Here is a 17845-nt window from a genome sequence, read left to right on the forward strand (position 1 = left end):
GAGGCAGTGCCACTTTAAGATGTCGCCCGTTGATTTCTCTCATCTCATCCTACTCCTCCCCAAACATTAACTCTTCTCAGTTCGTGGATGACTCACTGGTAAATCTCACCCTCAACACGTGTTTCAGTTCATGTGAGGAGCTCTGCTGCACACACCCTCTGGTGGTGTGACCGGCCAGAATAACTGCAGTTCCTCCTTCCACTACCACACAGATGTTGCTTGTAGTTTGCTGCCAAGTGCAGTATATTGTTGACATTTGCTTTTACAGCAATGCTTTTGATCAGGGTCTGGTCAAATAATGATTCGATAGTTGCGAGGTGGAAACTTTGAAACTCAGACACCGTCAGAGCAAACATAGGCTGTTTTTTTCATGTACTGAAAGGAAATTATTGATTTTTTTTTAATATTGGAAGAAAAGTTATCAGTTCTATCAAAAAATGTTTTGTTGTAGGAAGAATGTTAAAACTTACTTTTCCAGTTTACGAAGTTCAGTCATGTTGAGTCCTGTGACACCATGTGGAAGATTTGAGGTATTGCATAGGTGTGAGCCAAGAGTTTAAACAGTTGAATAAATCAGGTGTCGAGGATACTCTCCTTTTGTGCATGCTAGTAAACTGGAAATTTAATTTTGAGTGGGTTTCATAAATCCATTGCTTTCTCAGGATTCATGCCACTTCTATTAAATGGCACATTGAAAATCGTGAAGATCGCAAGACTTATATAATAAACAGGGTTGCTTATCTGTTAAGCGAGAGAGGGAGAATAATTTGTATTTGACTTTTCTTGTAGATTGAAGAGGAAATGTTGGCACTACAGAATGAACGCACTGAGAGGATACGAAGCTTACTGGAACGTCAGGCCCGAGAAATCGAGGCTTTTGACTCTGAGAGCATGAGACTTGGCTTCAGCAACATGGTCCTTTCTAATCTGTCTCCAGAGGCTTTCAGCCACAGCTACCCCGGAGCGACCAGTTGGTCTCATCATCCCTCTGGAGGAGGTGGACATCACTGGGGTCACCCCATGGGCGGCCCACCTCCTGCCTGGGGACACCCTATGTCAGGTGCGTCCCACCCCTGGGGGCATCCTGCTGGTCCAGTTGTTGCTGTACCTAGAGGACCTCCTATGGGGGTCCGCAACAGTCCCCAAGCTCTGAGGCGGACAGCTTCCGGAGGCAGATCTGAACAAGGCATGAGCAGGAGCACAAGTGTCACATCACAAATTTCCAATGGGTCACACATGTCTTACACATAATTCTAATAGGTTGAGGGAGGAGTTCCATCATTGCTGTCGTGCGTGCCTCCAGGCTCTGCAGAAACCCAGGCCCGCCCATTATGCATCATTTTGAAAGCAACTCTTTTTTTTGGTACTGCGGTTGGGATGCAGAGAGCAAAATGCGTTGGCTAGCCTTTCGGGAAAAACAGGTTTTTCATTTATTGTTAACTCAGAATTTTTCCGTTTGACATCACCTTGCAAGTTATCTTCTATCAGCCCTCAGGAGGGGGGTGGGGGCAGTGAAGGAAGGCGAGAAGAAAATCTTTGGTGAATTTAGGTCTGTCTAGCTGGACAATAGCAGCCTCTCACAGTAACGCAGTCCTTTTTTTTTTGCCTGTATAGTACTGACATCGTTTCAAAATTCCAGCTTTTTTTCAGTGCACTGGAAATTTCCATTTGAAAGTTATTCTTGGTTTCTACCGGCCATCGTGCAGTTGTGTTTCCCCCTCCACCCCCCACAAGGGCTGTGCCAGTAATCTAGCCAGCTGCTAACCAATGTCTGTCTGCCCAGAGCACGTGCCTGCTGAGATAGGTATGTATGAGATTAAATGGAAGCATAACAGGTTTAGCTTCCGCTCCAAAAGCAGATGCACGAGTTCAGTAAACCGGGGACGCTGAGCTGTGTCTGAAAGTGGACGCTTGGTATTTTGTTCTGTACGTACAGCCACCAACTTGCATTTGTTTAGTGATGATCACAGGTCAATTGCTCGCTCCTCTGGCATTTACCCTCTCCTGCATTATCTGTGAATTATTTAGCCACTAACCTGTCTAGACTATGGATAGTTAATAGGATAAATATTAATTTTAACTAATGCATAATTGTGATGCCATAAGTAAATCGCCAAATCATAGATAAAGCGAAACTACCTTCTGCTAGCTGTTTTTCAGGTCCCATCCAATAACTTTATTTTACTCATTAGGTGAAGCATTCTCCTTTTCCATTCCATTGCCACCCCCCCCCCCCACACACACACACACACACGCACACACACACAAGCACATACATGACATTACCTGGCATGTTACATGGCTCACAAATGGTGCTACGACACCATAGATAACCTGTTTCAAATGTGTGGCATTCACATACTGCCGTGGAAGGCAGGTTGAAGCTCCACATGTAAGAACTAACAAAACATAACTACATATATTACTCTTGAAAACAATTTCAATACAGACACTATTTTTAAATTATACAGATAGTATAATTTTATTTTTTAATAAGTAAAACTACAAAGCGTGCTTGTAATAGGCTGTTGTACAATGTATTCTGATCCCTGACGCATCTCAGAAGGACTTTTACATTGTGCAGACTTGGTCATGGTTTATGAATTGTACAATACTCTATTTCCACTATGCTGTGAACCTTATTGTCCCTTAAGAAAGAACACTGCATTAGTTAAAAGGCTTCCCTAAAATTCAGGTTACATCAGAAAGTTTTTTTTTAATTGAAGAATGTATGTATCTGTAAATATGTAGTAAATTGGAATTGCTGAGCTGCTGGCCTAGTTCCTGTCATTTTTTTATACTGAATTTAGATTGTGTCAACTAAAGAAGAACTTAGTGCCATTATTAGCACCAGTGAGCATGCCTCTATGACTTTTTAGCATTCTATGTATCACTACTACTACGCTGTAGTATAATGTAACAAGTCTTAAATGTGTTCAGCAAACAAGAAAATACATCTGAAAGCTAAGCTTGCTTCGCTTTGTTCCATGCTGACTGACTGGGCAGTAGAGAGTTCCGTGTACATACTTGCATTCCATATAATAGTACTTTTATATATAAACATAGGCTGATGTGACACAAAATTTTGCCAATAACCAAACTAGGGTTACTTTATGCTACATTATGTAACTTGTTGAAGAATTTGAATTGCCAATTACCTGTATTTTGCCAAATCAGCTCTGTTCATATGTAGGGAGGCAGGCACCTGGGGTTTTCTATTTCTTGTATTCCACTGTTACTTTGGCAAGGTTTGAAATATTGATTGGTCTGTTTCTGCTGTCCGTTCTTAATTTGGCATTTTAATGCAGGTTAGCGCCCAGTATATTTTTTTTACATTTTTTCAAAATAATTGCAGAATTTTAAAAAAATTATTAGGGATTACTGGGGAGCTGGAAAGCAAAAACCTGTTTCAAATTTGGGTCTGGGTGTCTGTTGCGTACAAGTATGTCCCACATGTATGGTACTTGGATGGATTGTGCTGCAAACTGATCGACTCTGCAAATCGGGTTGTTCCACCTTGTCAGATATTCTGCTGAAGCATCAACTGTTTAGAAGAACCTGGTATTTATTTTGCTCCCAGCAGCCCAAATGTGTTGACTGGTTTGGTACAGCTAAATGGACGCACTGAGGGCAAGTTATTTTGTAAGGTGTATACTTGCACTGTCCTCCAAGGGGCAGTAGTGGTGTAGTTGTAACATCTGTTCTGTTGTGGTTATCTGCATTGTCAAAGGAGCTACTGCAAAGAATTTTTTTGGGGGAAGGGGGGTGCCTGAGGGAGTAAGAGGAGGAGGACGGGACATTTATGCTTTTAATTTGTGTCGCAGCAGAACTACACAGTACTGTAGATCCGCGGCTCAATGCTTTATAAAAAAAGTTTCTTCACCTGTGACTTCTCCTCATTTAGCGAACTAGCTGCTAGGTAATGTTTTCATTTACCTCTTACTCGCTATAATTTATTTATCATGTTTTCCATTTTTCGTCCACGCACAGTTTCCCCCCTCTTGATAGCTTCTCCCAGACGGTTTACCAATGCATTTTTGAATAGACCTGTAAGTGGCAGGGTGAGTCTCTGTCAACTTTCACCCTTCCTGCATTTTAAGTACCTGATCTCCACTGGAGACTGATAGCACCCTGGAGCAGAAATCCATTATGTGTCAATATTTGACTTAAAGTTAAAAGGATTTATAGGCACTGATGATGAAAGGGAAGGCTGTGATCTCCCCAGCAATCAGTGTAGGATACACTACCTTATATCAGCATCGTTTGTGCGTAATTGCTGCATTTCGCCCACAAAATATACAGTTAATTCACTTTACAGTATATCCTGTGAAGCGCTTTGATACGTCTCGAAGACGTGATAAAGCGCTATATCAAATGCAAGTATTATTATTGAACCTGCACAGTTACTACTCAGCTTAATGTCATTCCCAGCATGATTTAATATTGTTCTGCTTTTTATACGAAAGCAATCGCAGTGAAGTCACTTCATCAGAATTGCTAACATTTATATTCTCTTCTGCACTAACCCAGCAGAAGATATGGGATCCAGCTCAATTAGCAGGAAAGCAGTATAGGATAACCATAGTGGCACTCATGAAATGCTCAGTGCAATTTCTTGACACCTTACGAATGTTGTATGACTCTTTAACCAGTCTTATTAAATTCTTCCAATTTAAAATTTGTGCATCTAATTTTATGCAACCCAAGTGTGCGGTGTGGATCGAATGAACGCTAGCAATGGTGGGTGTACTTCAGGCCTATATATTCCAAAATATAGGAATTGTTTTTTGCTGCTCTTTTAATTGGAGTTAAATATTACCCACTACAATTACCAGCTGATTTATGCCACAAACATTTCTGGTAGTCCTCAACACTTTTAATGTGTAAATAGGAGAGCAAGTAGGTCCTGGTGTGATGCAGAATTGATTCAATTTATGGACCTGACTGGAGCTAAACCACCAATGACTTTGGTCCATTCGGTGGAGCCCACACACCTTGTAAAACTGGTACCAAAGGAATCGTGCTGTCCTCGTTATCACAGTAACCTATTTTCAATGGTTCAAACACTGCTGTTCACAAAGTGAACCCCCCTGCAGTCTTGTCTAATTCTGAACAACTAAACACTTTTACAGAAGAGTTCTTCCTCAGCACAAGCTGATGCGATTTACAAATAAACATATTTTCCTTCCCTCGATTATCCCCCAACCAAGTGAGAGACCTGGCCTCGGGGATTTGCCAACCATGAACCTCAGACAGCGAGGTCACAGACAAATGGCCTTCAGTTTGTCTTCCCTGTGGACAAGGGCCTCTATTCAATGTCACCTGAGAAATCCTGGTTGGGAACTTGCCACATTTCTGGTTGCATTAGTTCCCCCAGAAGTGTTCTGTTTTCTACCTCTGCTCTCTCTATTTTGTTCTTCGTTCACAGAAGCAAAATTCCAATTGATCATATGTTTAAAAATGCACAGTCACTACACTTTACAGAAAACTCTAAAACTAAACCCAAGTATTGGCATTAAATCACTTTATTTTTGCCCCTTTTTTTTCTTCTAATTGGCTGAGCCTCCTGTTTTACGCAAATACTAAGTTTGGGAGTGAGCAAGCAAAATGCCCTCTTTAAATCTTACAGGTACATGAAGAACAGCTCCATGTGTGGAAGTAAGTGTTCCATTCTAAAGCAGAATATCCTGCAAAACTGCTCTGCTTAAAAAANTACCATTTGGCAACACAAGTTGGGTGCAAGATACTGCTGGTGCTTAAGCTTTTGAAGAGATCAATAGTGTAAAACAAGCAACTGAACAATGGTATCGAAGTATAACTTGAGATACTGGAATCAAAAGTATTACTCTTTGCAGTGGACTTTACTGAGGATTTTTAAAAAAAAAAAGTATTGTATATTTCCCATTTAAGAATGTTAATGCTGGGGTGGCAGGCTAGTGGTTGGCAATCGCTTCGGAGCTCTTACCAAGATTCAGTTTCGAATCCCAGATCCATCACATCTATTAGTAAAGAGTGATGAGCTGTGTTAATTCTCGCCTCAGCTGCCAGGTGAGAGCTTTTGATGGTCTTGCTTCGCTGGTAAAAAAAAAGTATTTTGACTAGGTTGTGAAACGATCCCCAGGTGGTTTGCGCTGCAGTCTCTGCTAAGGACAGTGTGAAGGTGAGCTGTCGCGAATGAGGAATTGGGCTTAGGGAGAGGCAGGCGCAAGGTATCGAGGTGTGACTATAACCCAGCGGCAAACAGCACCGATCTAACATTTGATATTTCAAACACTGCCCGACCAGGGGCATTGCACAACCTTCCTACCCGCTCCCCGAAAAACTATTCCTTAAACTTTGGAATAGCTCTGATCTGGATTCCAGTGATTGGGCAAAAAGATTGACTCGTACTGCTGCCCAGCAGTCAGAATAGGAGGAAAAGAGGCTCACCAAGGTCAGTTTAGTACAAGGATTCTTGGAATATTCACCAGTAGGCTATTATTGGTATAGTAGTAATCTGTTAACGTGTAGTACTGAGCTTCTCCCACCGACAAGGTAGGGAATGACTACATGCTGTTTGGTAAGCTAATCTAATGCCCTTACGTATTATACAACATCCATCTCCTGCTATAGTTGCTGGCTCTAAAGAAGAAGAAAAAAATCACAGCTCTTACTAGGGGTTCTGACTGAATTAATGCAGTTCCAGTTTTTAACAAAATATAACGATATAACGTAGGGTGCATATAAATGAAAGATGGCCTCTAATGACTTGACATCCTGTAAATGCATAATTTTTATTAACAATTTCTTTGCGTTTAAGATATTTATAAGGTGTAAAGGTTTAAAGAATACCACTAAACCAACAAAATACTTGAAAAAGGTATTTGTACTAAAATGCAGATGTTCGTTACTGACGATGCTACTATCGAGAGCCCCCTTTTTTTTTTGTTTTTCGTATGCAACAACAAAAAAAAATTGTTTAGTTTAACGTGCATTAGTAATGTTGGGCGGGTTTGTGTGACAAATGTTAATATTGTACATTTTAAATAGCTTGCAGGAATTGTGGCAAAAAATAAACTTGAGATTTCTAACAAACATGAAAAAAAAATGTTTAACAGTAGTCCCATGAAGTAATGACAATACATCATGAATGTATAACCTAATTTAACACAGAGCAGCTGTCTGGTTTAACCACTTCAGGCAGCATTATTTCAGCTTCAATTTGTATCTTTACAGTTCTGTTTTCTCTGTTTTTCTCTGTCTCTCTCTTCTCTCTCCGGCATGATTCTGATTTTATTTGCACATGTATGGTAGAGAAATAAAATTTTAACAAAAAACACTTTTAATCACTTTTTTTTTTAGCAATATTGTTTCGGTGCATTCATAGCCAGTTACCAATAAGTTTCCTCACTTACTGGTATTTCTTTTTTTTAAAAATTGTACAGTAAAAATGTCAGTATTCTGGTATCTTCTGGTTCGATCTACATTAGCTCATATAACCTGTATTAATTGTATAGATTGTGAAGTTAAGCTGTGACCAAGTGTCAGAGAAAGAGAATAGGGTCATATGTAATATTTTGTTTGTAATTTTCCTTTGTGTCATTACAAAGGAGATGTTAAATCAACTGTAATAAAGCAATTTTAGTACAGCTTGTGTATTTTTGCTTATTTAACAGCCAGGTCAACTGCTGGGATATTGTATTGCGTGGAGTTTTAATGAGGTAGAAATTTCGCTTGCCGTTGCTGTATTAGATGGTCAGATGGAATTTACAGCCACGTGATCCATGGTAGGTTTTGAATCTTTTTAATGATCTGATTCAGCACTGTTGAACAAAGTTTTATTTAAATATTAGCAAACAATCTAATTTTAGGCATCTGATCACTTGATAATCTAAATCTCTTCAAATGTTCCTTCGCCCCCCCACCCCCCACCGGTTGTCCAGCGCCCTGGCACATGGGAAGGGCGCTGTACGGGTATAATTTGTTGTAAATCGCACCCAATAAAGGTCTCGAGTTGGAGGCTATTCCTTGGATGGATTCACGCAGACCATGTCATTTCAAACTCTGGCTTCAGGAATTGTATTTCCCCCAAAGGGAAAATCTAATCGACCAACAGCCTTTGCCAAAGGATAGTCTGACATCCAGAAAACTAAAGCAATGTGATATTTCTCTTTTTTTTAAACAAAACGCATGGAGCACATTTAGTTGTAGTGGAGCAATCATTATAATGTTGAGCAACTTTAATGTGATAGCATTAAAATTAAACCTTAAGCAGCGTCTTCAATATTTGACACAAGTTAAATACTTAATAAGGTGACAGGGTTTTGGAGGATATTAACCCAGAGGAGCTTCTCAGTCGGGAGGGGAGGTGTTAAGTTACAGGATTAATATTGGTATAGACAGAACCACGTCACAAGAAGCACACTGGAAGTTCTGCAGCTTTTCCACATATGATTGAATTATACACCAATAAGCGACCTGAGAACTATTTTGTTCTTGGAATTCAGATGTATCTAGTGATTTACAGTAGAAAATATTGTTTCAAGGTTGATGCAGTATTAAAGGTAAGTGTGAATTTTAATTAAATGCAATATAAACAAAATTGGCTGCTGCTTTTCACCCAAAAAACAATCGATCCACTTGACAGTGTATCCTGTGAAGCGCTTTTGACGTCTAAACGATGTGATAAGGCAGTCAAATTGCTCTTGCAAAGAAGGTAACATTTTATTCATTTTGAATTCCACTGCTTCCAGATTTCATTCAGACTTCAGACTGTCCTTTGAACTCACGTTAACGATTAACTGATGCTTAATAATGGCAAAAGGTCACTGGGAAAGCAAGGATGAAAGTTTTTACAAATATTTTGCAAAAAATTAGATGGCCGCTGGTGTGTTTTGAAAATATTCTCGGGTTTCTTTTAGAAAAAAAAGGTCCTTTTATCTGGTGTAGGACCTCTGCCAGTTAAAAATCTCATGGATATTGTGAGAGCAGAGAACCTCTCTCTTGTGGATTGTGATTCCCCGGTGTTTATACGCAGGCGGTACAGAACCTTTCCTTCTATAAACGCTCTTGGTCCTTTCCTCTGCCCTGAAAAATTCGCTGACCGACTTGAAGTACTCCAGCAGAGCTTCGTGACTCCAGCAGGAAGAACTGCTGGTTAAGAAGCCACAGTGGCCCCCACGTTCAGTTAACAAGAGGAAGAAGTACGGGTTGGTTTCAAACAGTTCGAAGGGGAGCGTCTGCTCCGGCTTTCCTCGACACGAGTCGTCTTTGCTGCAAATGCAGAGCAGAGGCACTGCCACTTCATCCACATCCCTTAGGGGGTCGTTCTTCTCCCAGTACGATTCCCAACTTGAGGAGCTGGTCTTAGATTGGCAAAATATCACCTCCTCCATCTCCCGGAGGGAGCTACTCCTGAACAGCTTCTCTGTGTCCATCACTTCGCTCAGCACGGTGGCATACCTAGAAACGCAAAAGAAAAGTATCGTTACAGTCCCTATACGTTTCGCCCACAAAATATACAGTCAATTCACTTTGCAGTATATTCTGCGAAGCGTTTGCGACGTCTCGAAGACGTGATAAGGCGCTGTATCAAATGCAAGGATTCTTATAAAATATCTCTACAGTGCTTTACGATCGATACACGGTGTCGAGTGTAGTGACTTTTTTTGAAGGCAAAGGGGGCGGTCAACTTGTCTCCAGCACGGTCTTGAGCGGTGACCAATTAATCTAATAACATTTTATTAAATAATACAAACCTGGAAACACGTTGACTAATTGAAGACGGATTTGCTTAAGTCTCGTGTAAATATTTTTGGGGGGGGTGGCGGTTGTGTGTGGGGGAATTCTTGGTGGCCATGCGCAAACAGGGTGATAAAACGCTATATCAAATGCAAAGCTTTTTATTTATTATAAATGCACAACAACAACAACAACTTGCACTAATATAGCGGCCTTTTCACACCGGCCGGCAAGTGATGTCAACACATTGCAAACACATTGCTAGGACTTGGAGAGAGGGAGTGAGAGAGAGAAATGGAATGAGAGAGAGAGATGGAGGGAGTGGAGAGAGAGAGAGAGAGAGAGATGGAGGGAGTGAGAGAGAGATGGAGGGAGTGAGAGAGAGAGATAGAGGGAGTGTATGTGTGAGAGAGAGATGGAGGGAGTGTATGAGAGAGAGAGATGGAGGGAGTGTGTGTGTGAGAGAGAGATGGAGGGAGTGTGTGAGAGAGAGATGGAGGGAGTGTGTGTGAGAGAGAGAGGTTTTATTTACCTGCTCAGGTTGGTTTTCTGATATAAGACCATCAGCCAGTGGTAGAGTTGGGGGGGTCCTGTCTCGTACCAGTCCCTGCAGCTGAAGACGGGGGAGATACAGGCGGCGGCTATCATGTTGCTGGAGGAGCCGCACTCGCCCAGGTAGGAGAGCAGGAGCCCGGAACCGGTGCCCTCACTGACGGCGTAGAGCTTGGCTGCCGGGTGGCGGTGCCTGATGTAGCCCACGGCTTCCCGCAGGTCCGAGGGCTCCCCGAAGGGCTGCAGTTTGCGGGTGGTCAGCGGGCAGGAGTTGTGGCAGCGCCTGTTGAACAGCACTGGGCTGTAGCCGCGGCGCAAGGCGAGAGCGCACAGGGCGCACAGGTTCCTGGTCAACCTGCCCAGCGCGTTGGGGACGATGAGCAAGATGGAGCCGCTGGGAAGAGGAGGAGGAGGTGTTGTGGGTCCTCTCCTGCGGCTCCTGGCTGCTGCTGCCGCCCCTCCTGCCCCGGCCCCCAGCACAGCCCAGTCCAGAGCCACCAGCCCCTGGTCAGACATCTGGAGATGTTCCCGTGCAAACTCCAGGCTTCCTCCGGCCACTGGACACACGCCGTTCCACAGGGTCTGCAAGTCCGGCCAAAGCCGCGTCCAGCGCCCGGACCCGCCGCCGCCGGAGAAGGTCCGACATGACCTGAGAAGGTGGTCAGCCAGGGCTGAGGGTTTGCAGATCAGCTCGGGCGCCTCTCTGCCCTCCCCTGGCTTCACACTCGCTCCAAGGGTCAGAGGTGCCAGTTTCATCAGCAACAACAACAGCAGCAGCAGCAACAACAACAACAGGTAAACAGCCAGACTCCATATCGACATCCCCCCTCCACCCCCCACTCACCAAATTGAGGGGTAGGTTAGGGTAGGGGAAGGGGAAAACACGCACTGGATTCTACTCTCTGGAGCAATCGAAAGCGACAACAACAACAAAATGTCCTAAATAAATATTTTTTCTGTCCCAACTGAGTTCCACAGCACCGGAGTTCAATAACGCCACTTATTACTGCCAAGCAGAGCAATAACTTTTTTTTTAGGGGAAGGAAAGGGGGGTGGCCCACCGATTTCTCATTGGTTATATCACGACTGTCACCCCGAGGACATTGCATCTGACGCGGGTATGGTTTGGAAGCAGGATAAGAGAGCCAGATAGACAGATAGACAGACAAAGACCGACAGATAGATAGATGTGTGTGCAGAAAGCTGATGAAAACAAGACAAAATCAATCCAGCATTTGAAACGCAAACATCTCTCCTTTGCATTGCAACCGTAGCTGTTCCAGTTCTGTGACCCTTGCACACAAAGACCCAACAAGGGCAAAATCTCCAGTGAGGACATTCCAAGTGTTGCAATCTGTTTTTTCTCTCTCTCTCTCTCTCTCTCTCTCTGTTTTCGATTCCCCCAAACGTCCCCCATGTGAAGGACGCTATATAAATTCAAGCGGTTGTGGTGGTGGTTGACGATTGGTGTTTTGGGAAGGTGAGAAAGGATTTTATAGGATTCACTATTAAAGTTTCGCTTAATTAATCTCGCGTTTTGGTTTCACTTCGGAAGAAGTCTTGAAGCGCTTCACAGGATTTCACAACAATCGCAAACTATTTATCACTCATCGTTAATTGCACACAAAACTCGAGACGTGGATCATTGACTTCAAGAGGAGCACTTCACAAGCCTTACAGTCGTGCCTTTCACTCTCTGCGCCATCTAACATTCTGTTTGAGCTGTCACACATCCACCCACCCTGACTCGCCTCCGGAGTATTTGTTGCTGGGAGCTACTTCTGCCATTGAAACAGAGGAAAAGTCCACAACTTGTTCGCCTGTTCTCCGTGTGAGGCAGGTGGCATGGAAACGAGAATCCCTGGCACACTCTGGGGTCCCCCAAGCCTAATACTTTCTGGAATTGGGTCAGGATTCGTCCTTGCAGGGAGAGAGAGAGAGCGCATTTCATTCCAACAATCTATCTCTGGAATTTCCATGTGTAGGTGGGATGCATGGACTTCTCAGCTTCGTTTGGATCCTCTTAAGCACGGTGTTGGATTGCCGTCTGTGTCCAGTCACCCTAAAAAATAATCTCTGGGGAGCAATAGAGGCAAAGATCCTGATATAAGGGCTGCCGGATAAATAAAACCAATCTTCATGCAGAAAGGCATATTTATATTCATTAGCGAAGACTGGCTATTGATCGCACAAGATTAATGTGCATAATAAGAATAATTTGTTTGCTTAGAACAAAGAATGTAGGTTATCAATTATTAATTTATCAACTCAAAGCCCGTCTTGATGAATGGTGAAGCATTCAGGTCTCTAAATGTCACAGTAATAAGCAGCGGTATTATAGAATCCTACAGCATAGAAGGAGGCTTCCTCCCTGGCATGTTGAAAAAAAATACAATAAAATAAATTTAATGGAATAATAAGAACATACCCAAGGCGGTGTGGATACGGGATCGATTCAAGTTTTCAAGACCGAGATGGATAGAGATTTTTGTTAGGTCAGGGAATCAAGGGATATGGGGCAAAGGCGGGTATTTGGAGTTGAGGTACAGATATAGATCAACCACGATCTAATAGAATGGTGGAACAGGCTCGAGGGGCTGAATGGCCTACGCCTGTTCTTATGTTGACACTGTACGGTGCCTGGCGCCTCAGCAACAGGCTCAGAGTGTGCTGTTTGCTAACGCTGGCGCTGAAAAATTGCACTGTAAACATCGAACAAAACCTTCGCTTGTGTTTCACGTGCTGCACATATCAGAGCCCAGTGCGTCACAGCGAGCAGAGCATTGTGCGTTCATCAGATCAGGGATTCTAGGCCATTCGGTGAATGAACTGTGGATTGGTTCATTGCAATTTACAATACGATATAACTTACGTTTACAAGACACCCTTCAAAGCACATTACACTGCTGGCTGGCACGGGGCGGGGTGGGGGGGGTTGGGGGGTGAGGGGGGAAAGATGACCGAAAACGTGGTCAAAAAGGTAAATCTTGAATTCTCATACTTGGGTGAGGTATAGGCTTTGTTTGGTGTCAACGTGCGCTCAGAGAAAATATTTTATTAGACCTAAAACGTGCATCGAAAACTGCAACCAAAATGTCACAGCTCAGTGATAATAATCCTTGCATCTATTTGCGGTACCATTTATAATTTCGAAACATCGCAAAGCGCTTCACAGATAATTGCTGTCAAGACTTTGTGACCATTTACCTGAACGATCGTGTTCATCCAGATAATTAATTGCTTTTATCCATATTTATGTAAAGCACAAAAAATACCACTTCGCTGTCTCATAGATTTGCAACGATTTCTCGCTGGGCAGAGTTGTTGTGCAAACACGTCAAAGGTTCAATGTTATTTTGAAAGCTGGTGAACAAATCACTGTGACCTTGAAACTTCCTCCGAACGCAGAAAAAAAAATGCTCTGAATTTCACAACATGGGACCAAATTCTTATCCAGAGATAAGGGATGGCACATAGTTTCTGATCTGCCTCTTGAAAGGGCTTCACTAACGTTAAGCGCTTTGAGACGTCTCAATGACGTGATAAGGCGCTATATCAAATGCAAGTATTATTATTAAGAGCTGCCCCACTGGATGGAAACTGATGGCTTTTAAACAGCAGGTTATCCAGCAAAGTGGGTTTACTTCCAGTTTCGCAACTGGTATTTTCAGACGGTTTGAAATATGGGTCCCAGGTCACAGCTTTGTCCTTGTGGGGGGTGGGAGCCCTTTTCTCCCTGCCTTGGGGTCAAACTGTGCCACTGTTAAGGCACTGAGATGCTATCCTGAGTGAAAGGCGCTGTATAAATGCAGTTGTTGTTGTGTTATTTTGTACAAATGATCATTTTTCATATAATAATCCTTGCATTTGTCAGGTCAGGGTATTAAGGGGTATGGGCCAAGGGCGGGTAATTGCACTTGTGGTACAGATCAGCCACAATCTTATAGAACGGCAGAACAGGCTCGAGGGGCTGAATGGCCTCCTCCTGTTTCTGTGTTTTTATTATTTGATATAGCGCCTTATCACAGGATATTTCTCAGGATATACCGTAAAGTGGATTGACTGTGTATTTTGAAACACGGCAGCCAGTTGCGCACAGCAATGTCCCACAAACAGCCAGGGAAGGAGTGAACAATTTTATTTTATATGAGAGAGAGAGAGAGAGAGAGAGCATGTTTATTGAATATAAATGTTTTTGAAAACTATCCATTTGGAAGGACCTCACTGTAGATAACTTTAAACCCCAAGAGATATCGCTCACTCTCCTCCCGCTATGAGTTTGTGATGTTTCTTTGTGACAAAGAGGCGGCAGAAAAGATATTTAATGACAGCACTGATCAAAGGGCTGCACCAATTTTGCTACTCAAGAATAAAATGATTGCTCCTATTAAATCTTTGTGAAGTTTGTTGCAGCAACGAAGGGTTGCATAATTTATGGGTGAAACTGATGAGAGAGCTTCAAACTTCCACAGAACAAATTGCAGATGAGTCGGACGGGATTCATTAATTAACTTTGCTGCAAAGCTCTCAAACCAACACTGAGTGTCCTGCATAATGTGCGCAGCTAAACAGAGAGCTGCCTGGGGATGTGATTCATGGGTTGGATAGTGGCCAATCTGCAGTTTCCGTGTGTCAGATGTCATAAATCCTCTTTGATCGGAAAAAAAAACCTGCTGCGTTTCGCCCACTTAAAAAAAAATACACCCATTACTGTACAGTATATTCTGTGAAGCATTTTGAGAGGTCTCAACAACGTGATAAGGCGCTAGATAAAATGCAAGGATTATTATTTATTATAATAGACCACTCTGTGTCAGGAGTTGGAAGAGCTTCCGAAATCCAATTAAGGCTGAAGTTCTCCTCTACTCATTGTGGATATTCATCCGAAATCAGCAAAGAGCGGAAGAATCTTTTCTGAGACAATCTTGTCATTTTAACAACACAAAATGTGGAGTCCTGCAGCATAGTGGTTAGAGCACTCGCCTCGCAAGAGCTCGATATCCAGGCAGGGTGACACGTTAGGCACGTTTACAATATATCCTGTGAATCGTTTTGAGACGTCTCGGAGATACGATAAGGCTCTATATCAAATGCAAGGATTATAATTATTATTATTAAAATAATACAGTAATATACAGACATCGACTCCCCCACGGTTCCCAACCAAAGAAACCATCAGGCGTTATGACGTATTTGCAATGCAACCCAGACCGAGCTCAAGTCCTGACATGGCGCCCAACCCACTAATGTCGCAGACGTTATCCTGCGTGAAGGGCGCTGTATAAATAAATACACGTTATCGTTGTCCATGGAAGCTTTTGGTTCAATATGATATGAGTTTGTGCCCGAGTCCTAATGTTGTCTCCCAATTCGTGCGGAATCACGTGCCTTTTTGTGCTGTGCGTGTGGGGGGGGTCTGTGGACATTAGAATCAAGACTGACGTAATCCAACCCCGAAGACTCTCGGTGTAAACAGAGAAGTGAAAATAGACGCTTCCTTTCTAATGACTTTGGGAGTCCTGGCGGGGTGTTGGGGGTTAGACACTCGCCTCGCAAGCGAGAGGATCGGTGCTCGATTCCCCGGCAAAAACCTTCGGAGAGTTTCTTTCCACCACTCGCCAGTGTGTACCCGCAGCAGCGAGTAGGAAGCTGGTTCTTCGCCGATTGGCGTGAACCCTTTTCCTGGTTAATATCATCGTGGCCAAGAATACCCCCCGAATAAAATATTGAGGCCACCCACTCAGGTCATGGCTGTTTGTGGGACACCGTTGCGCCCGCGGTCACGGGAAAATGCTGAGAAGCGCTTTGAGATGTCTCGTCGACCCGAAAAGCTGCTGAAATAAATCAGTGCCGTTGGGGAAGAGTACATTTATTTCCGCCCCAAAGTTTAAGGAGATCCTGTTTTTATCCTAACTTTCTGCTCAGTGATAGCTCTGTTTTGATCCACCTCTCCCCCCCCCCCACTCTCCCCCCCCCACCCCACCTCTCCCCACCCCACCTCTCCCCCCACCTCTCCCCCCCCCACCCACCCCCACCTCCCCCCCCCCCCCCCACCTCTCACCCCCCACCCCACCTCTCACCCCCCCCCACCTCCCCCCCCACCCACCTCCCCCCCACCTCCCCACCGCACCTCTCCCCCCTCCCCCCCCACCTCTCACCCCCCACCCCACCTCTCCCCCCCACCCACCTCTCCCCCCCCACCCCACCCCCCTGCCACCCACCTCTCCCCCCTCCCTCCCCCACCTCTCACCCCCCACCCCACCTCTCCCCCCCCACCTCTCTACCCCACCCCCACCCCACCCCCACCTCTCCCCCTCCCCACCCCACCTCCCCCACCTCTCACACCCCACCTCTCCCCCCCCCCACCTCTCCCCCACCCACCTCCCCACCCACCTCTCACACCCCACCCCACCCCCACCCCCTCCCCACCCCACCTCTCCTCCCCAACTCCCCCCCCCACCTCTCCCCCTACCCCCACCCCACCCTCTCCTTCCCCGCCCCCACTGCTGTATTGTTACATTGTATCCCCTGAAGGTTCCAATGTGTATCCATTGCGGCGGCGACTCGTTACATTGTGACCACGTGACCGCGACACAGTGGGAGGAGAGGAGAGGGGGAGAGGGGGTGTGGGGGGGAGGAGAGGGGGGAGGGCGATGATGGGGGGGCGGGGGGGGGGTGATGGTGGGGGTCGGGGGCTGTGGGCAGTGCCGCTGCGGTGCCGGTGATCGCTGCTCTCGGGGCTGTCGGTGCTCCACAGAGAGACACAGAGACACACACACACACTGTGCGGAGGGCGGACATGGCCCGGACACAGCCGGAGCTCAGGGTCGCTCTCACTCTCTGGTTACTGCTGTGTTGGGCGCAGACGGAGGCGAAGACCTGTGAGAACTGTGAGGTGAGTGAGAGAGTGAGTGAGTGTGAGAGTGAGTGAGTGAGTTGGAAAAAGTGAGAGAGAGAGAGAGTGAGTGAGTGAGTGAGAGAGTGAAAGAGAGTGAGTGAGTGAGAGAGAGTGAGTGAGTGAGAATGAGTGAGTGAGTGAGTGAGTAGTGAGTGAGTGAGTGAGTGAGAGTGAGTGAGTTGGAAAGAGTGAGAGAGAGAGAGAGAGAGAGACGCTGTACTGTTTACACCAAAAAAAATGGGCACAAATGGTAGTGGATTGAGTGACCACATTTTTGTGTGTGTGTTTGTCTATTTACCTCTCTATCTGACTCTCTCTACACCCCCCCCCCACCCCCCAAAACCCCCTCACCCCACCCCCCTCACCCCCCCCCTCACCCCCACACCCTCACCCCCCCCCCCACCCCCCACCCTCACCCCCCAAACCCCCTCACCCCCCACCCCCCAAACCCCTCACCCTCACCCCCCACCCTCACCCCCCACCCTCACCCCCACCCCCCAACACCCCTCACCCTCCACCCCCCCCCCACCCCACCCCCCAAACCCCCCACCCCCACCCCCACCCCCCAAACCCCCCCCCACCCCCACCCCCAAACCCCCTCACCCCCCCCCCTCACCCCCACCCCCCAAACCCCCTCCCCCCACCCTCACCCCCACCCCCCAAACCCTCCCCCCA

General features: G+C 45.3%; 3 protein-coding genes across 5 annotated transcripts in view; 2 read left to right on the top strand and 1 right to left on the bottom strand.

Annotated features, from left to right (window-relative positions):
* The window catches only part of taok1a (TAO kinase 1a), a 58249-nt gene extending 53934 nt beyond the window's left edge, over positions 1-4315 (top strand). For all 3 annotated transcript variants that reach the window (XM_042338467.1, XM_042338468.1, XM_042338469.1), the window contains exon 21: positions 790-4315. In XM_042338467.1, the coding sequence (XP_042194401.1) occupies positions 790-1251 (462 nt within the window). In that variant the 3' untranslated portion in view covers positions 1252-4315. The remainder of the gene's footprint in view (positions 1-789) is intronic.
* Positions 4316-8537: 4222 nt separating this feature from the next.
* On the bottom strand, positions 8538-11470 carry LOC103183336 (protein ABHD15). The gene is made up of 2 exons (XM_007900760.2): positions 10253-11470; positions 8538-9441 (listed from the first exon to the last, which is right to left on the bottom strand). Exons 1-2 carry the CDS (start codon positions 11092-11094, stop codon positions 8916-8918), a joined length of 1368 nt encoding a protein of 455 aa, XP_007898951.1. The 5' UTR covers positions 11095-11470; the 3' UTR covers positions 8538-8915.
* A 5479-nt stretch (positions 11471-16949) lies between these two features.
* tp53i13 (tumor protein p53 inducible protein 13) overlaps positions 16950-17845 on the top strand; it is a 13661-nt gene continuing 12765 nt past the window's right edge. The window contains exon 1 of the mRNA XM_007900761.2: positions 16950-17167. Coding sequence (XP_007898952.2) covers positions 17072-17167 — 96 coding nt within the window. The 5' untranslated portion in view covers positions 16950-17071. The remainder of the gene's footprint in view (positions 17168-17845) is intronic.

Source organism: Callorhinchus milii, unplaced genomic scaffold (genome assembly GCF_018977255.1).
Source record: "Callorhinchus milii isolate IMCB2004 unplaced genomic scaffold, IMCB_Cmil_1.0 Scaffold10, whole genome shotgun sequence".
Taxonomy (NCBI): domain Eukaryota; kingdom Metazoa; phylum Chordata; class Chondrichthyes; order Chimaeriformes; family Callorhinchidae; genus Callorhinchus; species Callorhinchus milii.